General features: G+C 35.5%; 1 protein-coding gene across 1 annotated transcript; it reads right to left on the reverse strand.

Annotated features, from left to right (window-relative positions):
- Positions 1 to 2,856: 2,856 nt before the first annotated feature.
- Positions 2,857 to 10,571, reverse strand: LOC137007529 (galectin-5-like). The gene is made up of 5 exons (XM_067369073.1): positions 10,566 to 10,571; positions 6,177 to 6,206; positions 5,799 to 5,887; positions 3,283 to 3,439; positions 2,857 to 3,155 (listed from the first exon to the last, which is right to left on the reverse strand). The coding sequence occupies exons 3-5, from the start codon at positions 5,885 to 5,887 to the stop codon at positions 3,009 to 3,011; spliced, it is 393 nt and encodes a 130-aa protein (XP_067225174.1). The 5' UTR covers positions 6,177 to 6,206; positions 10,566 to 10,571; the 3' UTR covers positions 2,857 to 3,008.
- Between the last annotated feature and the right edge of the window lie 7,101 nt (positions 10,572 to 17,672).

The following is a 17,672-nucleotide window of genomic DNA, read 5'->3' on the forward strand; positions in this document are numbered from 1 at the left end:
TGTCATCTGCACTGCTGGCCAATGGAGGTCGACGTCCGCACCTGGCGGCCATCTTGTCACAGTCAGCTCGCTCACTCGTAACATTGTGTTTTAATGGTGCATGTACTTTTTAAATAACCACAACTTGCTCAATTTTCTACCGATTTTCAAACTGTTTGGTTTGTTATAAACGTCAGAGATGTACTTATGACACTGCACACTTATGAATAATTATAACCATGGACTTCCATATGAAAATAACACTGAACAGAACAGATAGGTGCAATGAATATACACACGCACAAGGTATTTATGTTAAATCAATATAGGCTACTAAAACTCAGTGTACAGAATGGTAACATGAGATATAATATATATATATATATATATATATATATATATACACACACACAATTTTACAATATGAACATTACATTTTACATTACTATTATAATAAAATAATTTGAATTATTACATGTTTATTTTAACTTCTTCAGGGTTGGGCCATAGGCTTTTCCCCTCGACATTGCACTGTTCCAAAAAAAAAAAAAAAAAAAGTGTCCAAAAGACATTCTGCGTGTAAACAAACTTGTAAAAAGGTTTAGGTCAACAACAATCTTGTAATACTATTATGTCATAGCCCTGCTGTTCCTGTGTAACAGGACCTGTATTGTACATACATCCACTAAGTAACTAACGATTATCCCAAATATAATCATAATATTGTCATATCTTACAGGTGAAAGGTAATCCCACAGGCTCTCATTTTGAGACTACGGTGATTGGAGCATCCGTAGGCTGCACAAAAGTCTGGCATCTTCTCCTATAAAGCCAGCAATTTCCTGTATCATAATGTAAGATGTTTTTAACAAACCAAACCAACCAAAGAGCAATTCTGCCTCTCCCACTGATGTAAAGTTGCTGGGTAGCAGCTAAACTGTAACTACTAGTTCTCACTCAAAGCTTCTTGTTATTAGCCATCTAATAACTACAACCACATCCACAAAGATTGTAATTTAGACAAAAGATTAGCTGTCATAAAATCATTATTGGTGTCAGTAAAACCTATATTATTGAACAGCTCGATTGTGGTCTCAGCCTTGATAACTTGCGCAAGTAACTGTGATACACAACTATGCTGCAGGATTAAGTCGTTTTTCGAAAAGAAAAGATGCAATTTCCACATGTTCAAGCATCCAGAATTATAGCCACATTAATAACGTTTGTAAGAAAAAAACCCATTTGTAAATCCATCAAGATTTCAGCGAGATAAGAGTATTTGTGTTCGGGCAGATCACTCGCCTTACATCAGGTACAACAGAGCTCACCAGAAAGCTGGCCTGTGACAAGATGGCCGCCGATGATGGCGATAGAGACATCTAGCTTTTATTATGTATATCTATGGTTTTTACAAGGTCGCCTGGCGAGACCGGTCTCCACGATAACGCAAGTCTGTTCTCTGTGTTCTTGGAATTGAGAAACAGCCAATGCTGTGTGTGAACAGGACTTTTAGAGTCACATGGGTCTTTGCATTAAATTTAATTTTGTAATGTTACTGTTCAAATCATGAATAATGTAATCCTATTTATTAATATAGCAACACTTTAGTATAGCCTTCCAGGTGCCTCTGTCTAAATAAAGAGAGGCAGACGGTCTTTGGTATTGATGGAGTATTTTATCTATCCTATAGAAAACAATTGTAGAATTAATTTGCTTACTATAAAAGCTAGAAGCGTTTTGAGGCCTCTTGACCTACATGACTATAAGGGTCAGAAATGTCTGAGAAGTTAACATGGACACTGAGCATATTTGCTGGTAATTTTCCACCAGACATCAGGTGGATGTGAAATGAATAAGACCATTATTAAAGGTGTCACGTGAAGGCTTTTGCCTCTGGGGAGTGTTGATTGTTTTGATACAATGTTTCATTGACACATTACTGACACATACAAGAAAACCTTTTAAATTCCAAAATTATAGAACATATCCTACTATATTTATAATATTGAGCAAAACACATGAAATAACACTTCATTTTAACATTTATCCTCCTTTAACAGTCAGAAACAAAGCATGCTGGGAACTAGAAATCTGCTGTAACATTCATATGGGAACATGTATGTGCAATATATATGTACACAATAATGGATAACACTTTACATATTATAATATTATATATTAATATTACATGTAATGCTATTTTTGTCTTCATTTCTAAATATTTTCTATGTATCAATAGCCATACATGGTCAATGCATATATTGCAGTATATTGAAAAATATAAGCACTAGTTTCTCAGACATATGGAAATGTATAATGTAATATACTGCATTATACTTTTCAAAATATTCCCATATATTTTGTTCCATAAGGGTCCGCATGAAATGGCAGACCAACGTTAAACTCTAAAAGGGTAGGAAATTAAATCAAATTTAATGTGGAAGATTTTAAATGTGACATGATGATTGACAGGATGCAGTGAGTGACAGAGCTCTCCATTAGTAGTTTGTCCCAAAGATTGCATGCTCTTCTGCTACACACTCGAAAGTATGGATTTTTTCTTCACAAAAAGAGTACATACTTTTAGGCCGAAGTACAAGTAGGCGATTTGGGAGGCAGCATTTGTTTCAGGGATTTATTGTGGCCATTAGAGGTAGCTGTTCTGTAATGTTTCCAGCTCAACACTGTCCCCTAGTGATCAGGAGTATTTCTGTTGGGATGTGACTATGTTTATTTTAAATGTTTGTTTGCTTTGCAAATTTGTGTTTGTCAAATTATGTTTATAGCCATATTTTATTTGCACAAATAAAAGAGGACACACTCATGCAGAACAAGCCTGTGTTTATTCATTTTAAATAATTATTACTGAAGCTGTGGACAATCACATGGGTCTCAGATTAATAGGCAGGCAAGCAAAACATCTTTGCATCAGAATGCACTGATTAATATATCTTTTTTTGCATTTAGGTTTATATAGATTGGTGCATGTTTTGAACATGTATTCGTCATAGATCTGGATAAAATCTTTTTCAGGGCTGCACAAAGGTCAGCTGCATGTCTCCACGGATGTCTAAAACATCAATCTCCTCCAGTTTAGTGTAACGATGCTTGTAAGTGTGAGTTTTTTCACCATTAACAAACACTTCGTATTGATGATGGCTGCAAAAAATGGTGACCTGAAATGCACAATGACAAATATGTGAAACTGTACAGTCATTGTCCATTGTATTTACAGTCATATTTCTATATTGTCCACTTTAACAGGCATCATAAAGCTGTAGGCTACATGTAGCTTACACCTACCTGCATCAGTGCTCCTCTTTTATATGGCAAGAGCTCAGATCGTTCCTCTGCACCCCACTTCCCATCCTGATAAGTGTTGCGCACAACCACATTCTCATCAAAACGAGGACTGTAGGCAAACGCAATTCCATGTTTGTGCCGTATACTAATCACTACTCTGTTGAACAAAGAAAATGAGAAGAGAATTATATATATATATATACTGCATATAGTGATCAGGTAAATTGTCATTATGACACTCCAACAGTAATAAAGAATAATATAGCTGCAAGCAGCAATTACGGGGCCAAGCACAAAAGCGGCACAAAAAGCCAGCCAACACGGCCGTGAACAATTAAAGACCTATTAAGATGATTTTAGGCAAAAGAGCTGAAAAATGATCAAAAATTATGATTTACTGGTTCATCACTTTCGGCCAATAGGTGGCGCTGTGACCAAATTAATGTGGTATGGTCAGAGTGAGGTGACAATGACATTTGCAAAGTTTGGTGTCAATATGTCAAAGCATTGTAGAGATACAGCTTCAAGAGTAATTTTTGCATCATATCTCAAATTCTTTGCTCCGGCATACGAAAACGGTTTGACTTATTGACTTGAAATCCATAACTTTTTGTCGGCACGGTCTGAAGATGATACGGTTCAATTTTGGTGAAAATCGGAGCAACGGTCTAGGAGGAGTTCGAAAAAGTGGGTTTTTAAAGAAAAACAATATGGCGGACAGGAAGTTCAGCTGACTATGGCAAATTTGATATCAATGTTCTCAGCATGACCCAAGGAATCTACTGAGACCAGTTTCATTACAATCGGTTAATATAGTCAAAAGTTATTAGCAAGGTGGCGCTGGTCCGAAACTTCTTAGGCTGCTTCAGGGCATTGTGCTGATGACCCATACCAAGTTTCATAACGATACGCTATTGCGTTCATAAAATACAGCATTTTAGCACAAAATTCAAAATGGCCGACAGCCAAAATGTCCGATATGGGAAAATTGGATATCATTCGACTCTGCATGATGCCCCGAATCTAACGAGACCACATTTATGATTTTTGAAGAAACCCATCAAAAGTTATAAGCAAAAATGACCATTTTTCATATCTCTGCACCAGTAGGTGGCGCTGCGCCGAAACACTGCATGGTACCTCAGGTCATGCTTGTGATGACAGGTACCAAGTTTGGTCTGAATACGATAAAGCATTGCGGAGATACAGCCTCACTTCTGTTTTCGCAAGCACTAGGTACAATTCGTTTGCGAGTTTTTTGAAAACGGTTTGAGGAATCGACTTGAATTCCATAACTTTTTGTCAGCATAGTCTGAAGATGATCTGGTTCAATTTTCGTGAAAATCGGAGTAACGGCCTAGGAGGAGTTCGAAAAAGTATGTTTTTCAGAAAATTCAAAATGGCGGAAAAATTTTCATGACGGAAAATGACGTCATAGGGTGCAATCGATTCGGCTTGAGCCAAGGAATCAGAGGAAAAAAGTTTTCAAAATTCAAATTTTGTTTCTAGCCCTTATGGTTCAAAAGTTATTAACATAAATATAAGTGCAACTTTGGACAGCTGGTGGCACTAGAGGGAATGAGTTAGAGACTCCAAATTTGCTATGGACATAGTTCAGACTGTCCTCTAACTGTGTGCAAAATTTCACAACTTTCCCGCAAATGGTTCTATGGGTTGCCATAGACTTCAAGAGCGGAAGAAGAAGAATAATAAAAAAAAAAATAAAAAAAAAAGAACGCCAACAATAACAATAGGTGCCTCCACACCTTCGGTGCTTGGCCCCTAATTACAACCATTTTAAAACAGCAGATTTATCCTAATCAACGAACCTCCCAGAATATGTAAACATACAAAGTATGTTGTACTGACAAATGCTTAGTTAGTATAGTTCACTTACACTACATTTTTAGTTATTAAAAATAACTGGAGGGAGTACTTGATAATTTACTTTAAATAAAATGTAATTGTTACCGTGGTTGTGTTTTGTATGCTGAATGTTTAAGTCTCAAGTGTGACTCAAGCATGATCAATTACAAAATATTATCACAAATATGGAAGAATTATATCAATTCACTTTTAAAAGCAACCTGCTTGTTACATCTTTCTTTGAAACCAAAGTTCCAAGTGCCCAACCAAAGGGAACACTGATCCCCATAATAGTGAGTTCAAACAAAAACCTTTTAGGAAAATCAACATCTATTTATGAAGTCAATTTATGTGATGTTCTCTCAAATTTTTCAGTTGTGTTGACAATTCAACATTCAAGAATATGTTAACAGTTCCACGCTGAGCACAGAACACAACTGTACAGCACAAACGGTTTCCTAACAAATCCTGCAGTATCCACATTTTGTTGAGAAACAGGAAGTGGAATGTTATTTGAACGTTATTTGAATGTTATCCTCTCAACCTGCTCAACATTTTGAGTGTCACAGAGTGATCTGAGGTCACTGTGATTATCGCACGATCTCAAGTGTGGACTGGGATTATATGCCAGAGAAGTGACATTGTCAAACCTATTTGCTTGGGGACTGATGACTCCGTGGATGATGATGACTTTGCCAGGCTGAAGTCCACCAGGGATGACGCTTTTGTACGGGACCATCTGATTGTTTGTCAAAATAATTAAAGATATTTATATTAATATTTATATGTGTATAGAATATTAACTATTTAATCCCTTTCCAAACTTTAAGTCAAATCCACTTTGAATAATCCTTAAAGAAATCATTGTATAGTTTCACTGTAGTGCACTGATAAAATAAATGTTTTTTACTACCAGTACTAGTGCTGGTTTAAACCACAAGCATTCCTCGTTGTCTTATGATGATTTATGTCACCCAGAGTTAATATTAGAGATTTATATAGTCTGTAAAACATTTCCGATGACTTACAAAAGATCCTGAACATGCAGCATGAGGCGGCTGTGAACAAAAGGAGAAAAACGCAGGTAAGTACATTTGTTTTTAAAGGGGAGGTATAATGCTATTTCATGCATTCTGACTTATTTACACTGTTGAAGAGTTGGATTCTCATGCTAAACATGACCAAAGTTTCAAAACACGAGTTGGACATATGATGGAGTATTTCTGTGCCAAATCCACTACTTCTGGTTTCGGTAAAAAATTGAGAGAGATTTTTTCAAGTGTGTCCTGTATGACGTCAAAAGATAGAGGAATTCCTTGCACAGGCACTTCTCCATGATAAGCGCGCACACACACACATATCACCCAGAGCAAGAGCAAGATCACGCCCATCAACGGGTTTCGTTCGGGATACAGAATCCGGGAGATTTTTCAACAATGGCTGTGTCCCAATTCAGGGGCTGCATACATCAGCGGTCTCATTTAAGAAAAATAACCATTAGATTGCAACGTAAGAAAGAAATTACAATATTTTACACCTCACAATGAATATCAGTCAATTTTATTACTGTTACTTTTCTTAAATAAGACATCCTTGATGACATATGCAGCCTTCAAGTGTGACCTCCGGAGGACGAAGCGTCCGAAATGAGACGCAGCTCCTGTCACCAAAGGAGTGTGTTTTTGGTTGTGAGGGAAAGATTACCTTTTTCAGCTTCCCAAAGAACTCAGCGTTAAGGGAACAGAGGATGAAGTTTGTTTTGCCAGGGCAGCAACGGATTTGTGCACGTATGTTTGTTTGTTCCCGGCATTTCGGTGATGAATGGTTTGTCCATCTTTTGTATTATAATGATGTTGCAGCTAACAGACATCTCGCAGAAGCTGTGAGCGCTCGTGACTCGTTAGCTCTGCCCACAGCACTAACGGCAGACACGCCTCCAGGATCTCGGAAAGACTCGGTTTTAGCGCATCTATATTCATAAATATGATAAGAGATATGAAGGATGCATTGTTACTCTACATGTACTCAAGATTAACATGAGATTGGCAGAAACTGTGTGTGATATACCCCCCCTTTAATCTTGAGGTTCTTACACTGGAAGCAACAAACCAAATGTTTCAAATTCATTTGTCCTTCTTGTCAGTTCAACAATGTGTCTTAATGTGAGTGTTTGGACTATGTCAAAAAAAGAGCGAGGCATCAGTTTACTATCGGGGATTTATTGTCACATCACATCCAGTGTAGACAGCATGACTGATTGTAATGGGTTCAGTTTTCTTTTGTCAGCTCGCGCCACTCACGTCCAGTGTAGACACGGTGTTACAGTGTGTTTGTAATAAATGTCAAACAGCATTTCACAAGAGGGCTCCGAGCTCGGTATTTGGCCCGAACCCAAAGTACTTCCCCTGTATTTCTGGTTAGGAAAGTAACCAGGCAAGTGTGAGGAGATGGAGAGTGGTGGAGGGATGCTAAAAAACTGTTGAGGAATATGTGCGAGTCAAATTATATGGGTATGTTTGGCATATGTAACATGGAAGTTACTGTAACAGGGACAGGTCGCTCTCAGCACCTGACGCTGGACCAGATTCTAGGTTCGTTACAGGAGGGTAAGTAACCGGGACACACGAGGACACAGATAATAACTGAAAATGTCTTTGTATTTTGTTTGAGCAAAAAAATAATAAAACAATTGTAACACAGTCACAATAACAATTAAATAAAATAAATAAAACCAAATGAAATGATTGTTTCTTTTCAATGCCCTGTTGTTGTTTTTTTTTGTTGTCTTTTATATCTTTGAGCTCTGTTTACTATTTGCTTCTAGTTATTATATAGTTATTGTTTATCTTTCAGTTGTTTAGTTTCTAATTTAGTTTATAGATATTCAGTTTCACTATTTTTAGTTTAATAAGAGTTTTCCTTATCTTTGGGTTATTAGTTTGTTTTTTTTTTGTTCAACACTTTTACATTTTACTCATAGAAAAGATTAACCCAAATTGAAACAAATGAGGAAAAAAAAATACATCACAGTAGTACAATTCGAACAATTCGAAAACAATTCAACTCTTCAATCAATATAACAGTCTGAATGTTCCTTTGTCAGCCAAAATGAGAAAAAAATGTTGGTGTGTGCAAAAAGTCTCTAAGTGTAGATGTAGATGAAGGCTGTATTTCAACAGTCAATAGTCGATGAAGGGAAGAAAAAAAAACAGATCCTACAGATCGGAATGTACTCAATGAAATAGATTCCACCTGATCAGCAGAAAGCACCAAACCAGGGGTGTGCACGGGACTTCTCTGTCTGTATCTCTCGTAGGTTGGTTGGGAGGCTCGCCATCTCGGTGTTCAATGAAATCACAGAAAAAACCTGACCTGTTTATACAAACAGCATCTTAAGTTTCGAAAGTATTTACAAAATATTTCCTTTGGACAAAGCACAATATATACTACACATTCGTTAATCTATATGTAAAAAGTTTTCAAAAACCCTTTTTTTCATATTCAACATATATAAAACATATATATGAATATATAAGAATATGTCATCATGTGCAATATATTATTAAAGTGCTTAAATTGAATATTATATTACATCTCACACTCCTTCAGAAACTATTACACACATAAATCACTTCAGGACATCAATAAACATATATAACATTCATTTTTTTCAGTAAATTGAACAATATTAGACACTCACCAAATCCGGGGGGGGTTAATATACTTTTAACATCCCGCATCTGATTTTACAAGGGGTTCTCAATTAGTAGTCATCAGCGGCAATATCAACAATAACATTCTAAAAATAACCCAATATAGTTAGATAACAGGTCTACAACATATTATACATAATATTATTTGAATATTAGAAAGGATTATTTTGATATTTGCCTCAGATTGATCTTTGCTCACTCTCTCGTGATCAGCAATGTGTGTATCTCTCATTGCTCCCGCGTCTCGTCTCGATGACGTCACGTGCGGTCTCAATTTAGACTAAATATATCATTTAAGCAATTTGTCACTTTATCAATTTATTATTTCATTATTTCACACTGCAATGACTTTAATCAGCTTTATGTTTAATATTTTCAACATTTTATTAGAATTATAATTATTTCAAAATTATATTATTTACTTTGTTTCTTATATAACTGAATTCTAACCTGTGTTAAACATATGTCTTCCCCAGTGTTTTAAGTGGAAAAATGGTGCTCCCATACTCCCAATACTCAGTTCAAAACGTATTCCTGAAAGGGAAAATTCTGTCATTAATTACTAACCCTCATGCCGTTCCACACCCGTAAGACCTTCGTTCATCTTCAGAACACAAATTAAGATATTTTGGTTGAAATCCGATGGCTCCGTGAGGCCTTCATAGAGAGCAATGACATTTCCTCTCTCAAGATCCATTAATGTACTAAAAACATATTTAAATCAGTTCATGTGAGTACAGTGGTTCAATATTAATATAATAAACCGAGAATATTTTTGATGCGCCAAAAAAACAAAATAACGTCTTATATAGTGATGGTCGATTTCAAAACACTGCTTCAGGAAGGTTCGGAGCATAAATGAATCAGTGTGTTGAATCCGGAGTTCAGAGCGCCAAAGTCACGTGATTTCAGCAGCTTGGCGCACCAAAAATATTCTCCTCGCTTTATAATATTAATATTGAACCACTGTACTCACATGAACTGATTTAAATATGTTTTAGTACATTAATGGATCTTGAGAGAGGAAATGTCATTGCTCCCTATGGAGGCCCCACGGAGCCATCGGATTTGAACTAAAATATCTTAATTTGTGTTCTGAAGATTAATGAAGGTCTTACAGGTGTGGAACGACATGAGGGTGAGTAATAAATGACAGAATTTTTATTTTTGGGTGAACTAACCCTTTAAGAAGGGAGGGCACGGCAGGCTTCTGTACATGCAACTTGTCGGAAGTGCCGGTATGCAAGGAAAACTGGTGGTACGCTAAAGGTAAAAATAGGGAAAGAGATATGTCTTTCCCAGTGCTTGAAGTGGAAACTTCTGATGCTGAGACTTTTCCTTAAGTCTTTCCTTTAGATCTGTTTTCCCTCACAATCTAAAGATAAGTGATTTACAGATGCTAAGTTGTCTAAAGGTGTGAATGCGTGTTTTACTGCCTATGGATGGATCCGTGGCTGAGTTTTTTTTTTTTTTTAAACATTGTACAGAGGTTCCATGAATGTCTATATTGGACACACAAAAGATAAGATATAAACGTGCCAAATTAAATGGAAATATTTCTCATTTCAGTAATGCGTATGAATGAATTTCACTAAGGTTGATCAATGTTTTTCATTTCATTAATGTTTATAAGAGACATTTCAATAATTATGGCCTATATGGTCCCTCACAATAAAATGTGTTTTTTTTTTTTTTTGTTCTCACCGCAACACGCTGGAAGGCAACTAAACTCAGTTCCACCTTTCCAACAATGCGGAATGTGTCCGCCCAAGAGAATGGCATATGGTGCTCGAACTCCGAAAAGGGTTTCCCATTGGTACTTATCTAAAGCCAGAAACACAGTAATTTTCATTGTAAAAAAAGGCATGTAGTGATGGATGATAGAGTATTTAACTAAAAACAAACTATTATCTGACAGAAAAGCACCTTGTAAGATCCCTGGGTGACGAAGATCTGCAGCGCAAATGTCTGGCCTCTTGGGAAGGGAGTTTGGGACTTGTTTTCCTCTGAGCCCCAGATACCTTTCTGAAGGGTGTTGTGCACTACGAGCCCAGACCCTCCATCATAGCGAGGGTTAAAGTGCAGAACATGATCAGACCCATACAAGAAGTCCACATCAAATCTAGAGAAAATGTGTTAGAATAAGAAATAACAAAAGAATATAGTTTATGGTGACTGTATTTTCAAAATACATTGCAGTAGGAAAAAATATGTTGCATTTGTTACTTTGACTTTTTAAGAAATGGCAATTACATAAAGTGTAAATCTGTAATTGTAAAACTATGGTTGATGAGATAAAGCACAATCATATCAGTTTATGAGTCTGTTACTCACCTGTTGGCATCTGGCAAAACTCGGCCACATACAGTAATAATCATTCCATCCTTCAGTCCTCCCTGGATCGGAGTAGTGAATGGGACACTCTAAAAAGATTTTATATCAGACATTCCATAAAATGTGTGTTTGTACATCTTGATGCACTTGTACTACTTGCAGTATTTTTATTCTGTGATTATTAATGAGAATAAGATCCATGGTCAAGCTGGTAATGCTGTTTGTGGAGTTCTTTAATCCTTTGCTAAGATCTTAAAATATTTTATGTCTTTTATCTTCAGCTGATTTAATCTAAGGCTGCGGCTGAAGTCAGATGTAGTTCTTTTGTTTCTGCTTGTCTCTTCTTTTTTCTCTTCTTGTTTCTTTTTCCTTCAGTGATTCTGCTTGTTAACAGCAGGTGTTCATCACTAATGCTCAATCATCACTTAATTGTCTCATTAACTTCAACACTGCTTCAGTGTTACTCTAACACTCTGTAGATGGGACAACATCCTACACTTAACAGCGTTGATTTAGCCAGTGTTGGTTTGCTCTGAAGGTGTTTTCCGCTCTGAAGGAAATACTATCGTAATTTTACGGAAAATATTTTTTTTTATGGTCATTTTCTTTTATTTTAAATTATACTCAAAAATCTGTAAAATTACTTACAATGTATGTAAATTAACAACTACAACTAAATTAACAATTACATTATTTTTTCTGTTTTCTTAAATTACAAACAAACGTATGTAAAATTACAAAAATAATCAGTAATTAAACCGTAACAAAACAGTTAAATTATAAAATGGTCAAATGAATAGCAGCCAAAAAACCTGTAGAATTAAAGTAAATTTATTAATTTAAATAAACCTAAAAAACACTGTTATTTTACAGGTATTTCCTGATTTTAATTCAAATGACTTGCAGCAACAGATCTCTCAAGATCTCAGCATCTTCAATTATCACAAACCAAACTTTATTTATTTCATCCTAAACTTCTTAATGAGAATTAAAAAAGGTTTAGATGTTGATGTCTTATTAAAAGAAAAAAAGTTTGATGTCACCATTATGGAGGAGAGCATTTGCTTTAGTTGAACACTTAACCTTTGACTCTGTGCAATTCTAATGCATGTTTGTTATAGCAAAAAATGCTGTAGAAACTCTGATCAGATGATTTTGGCTTCTCATTGATGATATAGTTGTCATGAAGAAGCCTGATGACAACTATATCACAATAATCAACATATGAATCTCAACAATGGTGACAATCAACAAAAATTTTTTGCGACTTTAGTAGCTTGTTTTGTGATTTTCAGAGTTGATCTGAATTATTTTTTTTAATTGTCACCATTGTTGAGATTCATACGCTAATTCTAGATGTCTCTGTAAGTCTGCATGATCTTGACAAAACATTTTCTGCATAATGATTTAATAAAATTGTTTATAGTATCACATCACTGGAATAGTATTGGCATGTGAAACTACAACTAATATTAAACAATTTAGTCAGAGATCAGACTCTGATATCAGTGAATCAGACTACTTCATGATGACTAAATCATCACTTAAAAAGTTGACCAACATCATCTGATCAGAGTTTCTCTTGCCCTTTTTTTTGTTGTTTTTTTGCTGCTATAACAAACATGTATCAAACACACAGTTAAAGCAGCCAGAGAAATACTAAAGTTAAAGAATCAAGGGTCAAAAGCCCAACTAAAGCAAGTCAGAATGGTGACTTCAAACTTATAATTAAACATCAACATCTAAACCTCTGTTAATTCTCTATAAAAACTTCAGTATGAAATAAATAAAGTCTGGATTGTAATAAGTAAAGATGCTGGGATCTTGAGAGATCTGTTTCTGTATTGTGTGTTTTGTGGGTCACCATTGTGCTGAAGAGTAGAGCCTGTGCTTCAGTCCAGGATGAGCCAGAAAACATTAATGTTATGCTGCATGTTGTTTTATTTCAGAGGCAGTAACATATACTGCAGTTACTTTCATTCATGTGTGTTATTTCTGATTAAATGCAAGAGATTCACAGTTTTGTTAGCATGGATATATAGTGTTTTTTCTGTAAGAGTGTTTTGCACTTTATTTGAATTAAGATATTTTACATTTATTTTACAGAGTTTGTTTGGCAGCTGTTGCTGAAAGTCATTTGACCTTTTTTTTAAGATTATGTTTTGCAGCTAAGGTGTTTTATTGTAATAATTCATTGAATACATGTAAAACAACTGTTTTTCTGTAAGAAAATTTCTGTTAAAGTATTTTTGCACTTTATTTAAATTAGAATATTTTACTTTAATTGTAAGGTTTTGTTTGGCAGCCATAGCTGACAGTCATTGACCATTTTTTATGATTTATTTTTTTACAGTGTGCTCCAATACCTGTCAGGTATTGTCAGTTATGTTTCTGTTCCTTTGTTTTGTATAATTTGGTTTTATTGATATTAAAGTTAATCTTCATTTGGATTCTGCCTTCCCTTATCTCTGAGTTCAACCTTGTGTCTTTAACAAAATATTCTTTACAACCAATCATAAAACAATTCAGTGAGTTCACATCAGAGTGCTGAAAACATGGAAGATAAAATAACAAATGAGTTTCTCTTTCAGACTGAAAGAGTTTCACATGGATATGGCTGAACTTGAGTTTCATGTCTGTGTAGGGTCTGCACAGTCTCAAGGATGAGCAGGTCCCACCATAAACTGTGTTTAAGCCTCAATTCACGGAACTTTGGTTTGTAAATCTTACATCGATTCCGGCCCGGCAGACACTAATGGATCACGAGACCTTCTTTTTATGACTATTTCAATAAGTCCCAAACCTCTCCTCTGTGACTTCAAAGGAGATGCGAACGCCACAGATCGGGTTTCGAAAGACAGGCCCGAATTCCAAACGGTCATAAAAAGAGAAAATACACGCACGCACCCACAGACACACACACACATACAAAGACTGTATACACAAATATTATACCTGCAAATATGAATGTACCTGCCATTGTAGTGCTCGCTGCATGTATGTGTTACTAGTGTAGAATTGTAGAATTGACTGTAGTAGGTTGGTTTTCATGTTAAACGATAGTAATAGAGTGTAAAGTGTATCTTCTTTATATGACGAGAGACACCTGTCGAGTTTGATCTCTCCGTAAAGCTGTGAATCCGAGCTATTCACGAATGTACGTTACATTTCTGCCAAATGCATCGTTCAATGTTTAATAATACTATGAAGAAAATGCACTGATTCAACATACCATAAATTTATTCGGGAGACAGGACAAAGGAATGTGGAAACCCGCCAAATTGCAACGCTATCATTGGAGGACGTTATCAGTAAGGCGTTCTGGTCTGTTGTCTTTAAAACACCATGACACGCGTCTTTTGGTGGCACAAGTTTTCTGCACGAGTTCCTGCCGTCAAGACGGACTCTCTTCTTTATTTTCCGGTCATATTATAACAGTTAAACCTTCGTTTGAAACTTCGCCGAAACAACCTCCGGGAGAAGAAGCAACTATCAAACCGAGCGCTCCGAAACTCCAAGCACTCTGACTAACCTATGCAAGTATAACGTTTTTACGATTTTAAATACTGAGTTTCCTTGCTGGCTCTTAAAGGTGAACTGTTGCAATTTGACCTGCTTTGATCATCTCTTTCGTTTCTGCCTTTCCCTCTACTTTGTATGTATTTGTATTTACTTGTGTCCATTTAGCCGTATAACCTGTGTATTACCCGTTTCGTTTATTAAACTCATTATGTTTTTGTTCACTTGCTCATTTTAGCAACAACCGAGTCACTTTAACGTTCTGATTCTAATATCCTTGCTCTATATTTGAAGGCTATGATAGAAAGTTAGTCTCCCGGCCCGAGAATAACATTTCTGTCGTGATAATCTGTGGATAATTTTCCGTTTCGGTGGACGAACTGATAGTTTTCCACATAATTATTCAACCAGAACTAATCATATATGTGATTGATTATAATTCGTTGTAGTTAATTCACCATATATGTTTAATTCCCCGTTGGGTCGATATATGATGAGCTATAGCTGAACTAATTAAAATAACCCCATTCATAAGTATGTGAACCCTTGATTCTCAATACTGTGTGTGGTTACCTGATGATCCACGACTGTTTTTATGTTTCGTGATGGTTGTTCATGAGTCTCTTGTTTGTCCTGAGCAGTTAAACTGAGCTCTGTTCTTCAGAAAAAATATCCAGCTCCTGCAGATTCTTCAGTTTTTAAGGATCTTCTGCATATTTGAACCCTTTCCAGCAGTGAGATCTGTGTTTTCATACTGAGGACAACTGAGGGACTCAAACTCAACTATTAAAAAAGGTTCAAACATTCACTGATGCTCCAGAAGGAAACACGATGCATTAAGAGTGGGGTGAACACTTGAATTTATAGATCAAGGTAAATTGCACTTAATTTTTCTGCCGGGAAACATGCAAGTATCTTTCTGTTGGTTCTGAAGGGCAGTACTAAATGAAAAACAATGATATTTAGACAAAATAAGAAAAATTGGGACATCTTCATCCTGTTCAAAAGTTTTCAACCCCCGACTCTTAATGCATCGTGTTTCCTTCTTGAGCATCAGTGAATGTTTGAACCTTTTTTAATAGTTGAGTTTGAGTCCCTCAGTTGTTCTCAGTGTGAAAAGATGGATCTCAAAATCATTTAGTCACTGCTGGAAAGGGTTCAAATATGCAAAAATGCTTGAAAACTGATGAATCTGCAGGACCTGGAGGAATTTTCTGAAGAACAGAGCTCAGTTTAACTGCTCAGGACAAAGAGACTCATGAACAACCATCATAAAACATAAAAACAGTTGTGGATCATCCATCAAATTATCAAATATATATTTGTTTCATAATGGTATATTAATTTGTGTCCAAAAAAAAAAAATAAAACAGTTGGTGACTTACCGGGTTGAAAAACGGCAGTTGTTGATGCAGAGCCATTTTGACAGATTTTGATCTCTTCCAAATCCTTAAATTTATCAAGACAGACCACCACTTATAAAATATGTAAAAATATCTATCTCCAGTGTAGCTGTGGTTGACTGAAGCTCCGCTTTCAGGATTCAGTTTCTCTATCTGAGTTTATATTTAACCACTGTGTTTAAATTGCATGGCCCAAGAACTATGAAGTTCATTCACATAGAGTATTAATGTAAAAACCACAGGCCAACGAAAGAATCCAGTCAAACAAGGGAAAGGATTCCTGCCTATAATTTATATCCTGTGCTTCAGGATGATTTCTCTTAAATTATTTGATTTAGATCAAATAGACATTGGTGCTGTTTGATTGACTTCAGTGATAATCAATTGTGTCTGTTACAAAATAATAAGTTAATTAATTAGACCAGATTTTTGGGAGAGAACAAATTTGACTTACAGTCATCTGAAGAATAACACAAACCTTAATTTAGAAATTAAAGTGCAAATCAACAAAAAAAGTGCAAAAATCTATTATATTTTCAGAATTACAGAACAGTTTCAAAACCATCAAAGTCATCAATGACTGCATCAAATGACAAATTATGAGAAGCATCATTATTGATGACAGCAAGTCCACCGAGATGCTCTTTGGCCATGGTAGACCTCAAGTATGTTTTTTCCTTATTACAACAAAGAGAAATATGAGAAATATAGAATGCCTAAAATAGTCTAACAGACAACAAAGGCCACAAAATAAAGGCTTCACATTGTAATTTATTTGTAGATGTTAGCCAGCAAGCTAGCTAGTTAATATAATTAGCATACCCATTTATTTTTTTCTGTTTTATGCATACAGTGGAAAATGGCATAATTAAATGATTTTAAATCATGAATGCTAGATTATAGTCCTAGTCCTGGTCTTTTTCAAAATACATTTAGTGCACTTTTTTGTGAATTAAAAGCAAGCAGTAATGTAACTGAAATTAAAACATTACTTACATTTATTTTAAAGAAAATAAAGTAAAATTAAATAAGCAGTTAACCACAGTGTCAGTGTTAACTCACAAGGATTAACTTGTGATTCTTACCTCTATATTGCTCTTTTTTCCAATAGGGTTTGGGTCCTTGGTCGTTCGGACTTGGCAAGTTTGACTCAGGAGAACAGACTCGTGAGGACGCGACTCCAGTGATTCTGCAAATGGCACAGTAGAGTACTTGATATACGTCTCTCAGCTCACTCCGGCTTCTCCAGTTATCTCTGTATGTAAATTTTAGCCAACAATAAAACCAAATGTGTTATAAAACACCACTCTCCCTCTTTTCATTTTATTTAAAAAACAAACATATTAATAGCCTCACAAATGTGGTTCAGGCAACACGTTCATTGATTATTTTCAATGTCTGCATACATAGACTATATATTTATAACAAAACGAAATATTAAACAACCCTGCCTCTTCGTTTACATTTCAAAAATATTAAACATATTAATACATGTGCATACTTTGATTATCTTCACTGTAATAAAATGAAATATAACATAAAATACAATCCTGTC

The sequence above is a fragment of the Chanodichthys erythropterus genome, chromosome 3 (genome assembly GCF_024489055.1).
Source record: "Chanodichthys erythropterus isolate Z2021 chromosome 3, ASM2448905v1, whole genome shotgun sequence".
Taxonomy (NCBI): Eukaryota; Metazoa; Chordata; class Actinopteri; order Cypriniformes; family Xenocyprididae; genus Chanodichthys; species Chanodichthys erythropterus.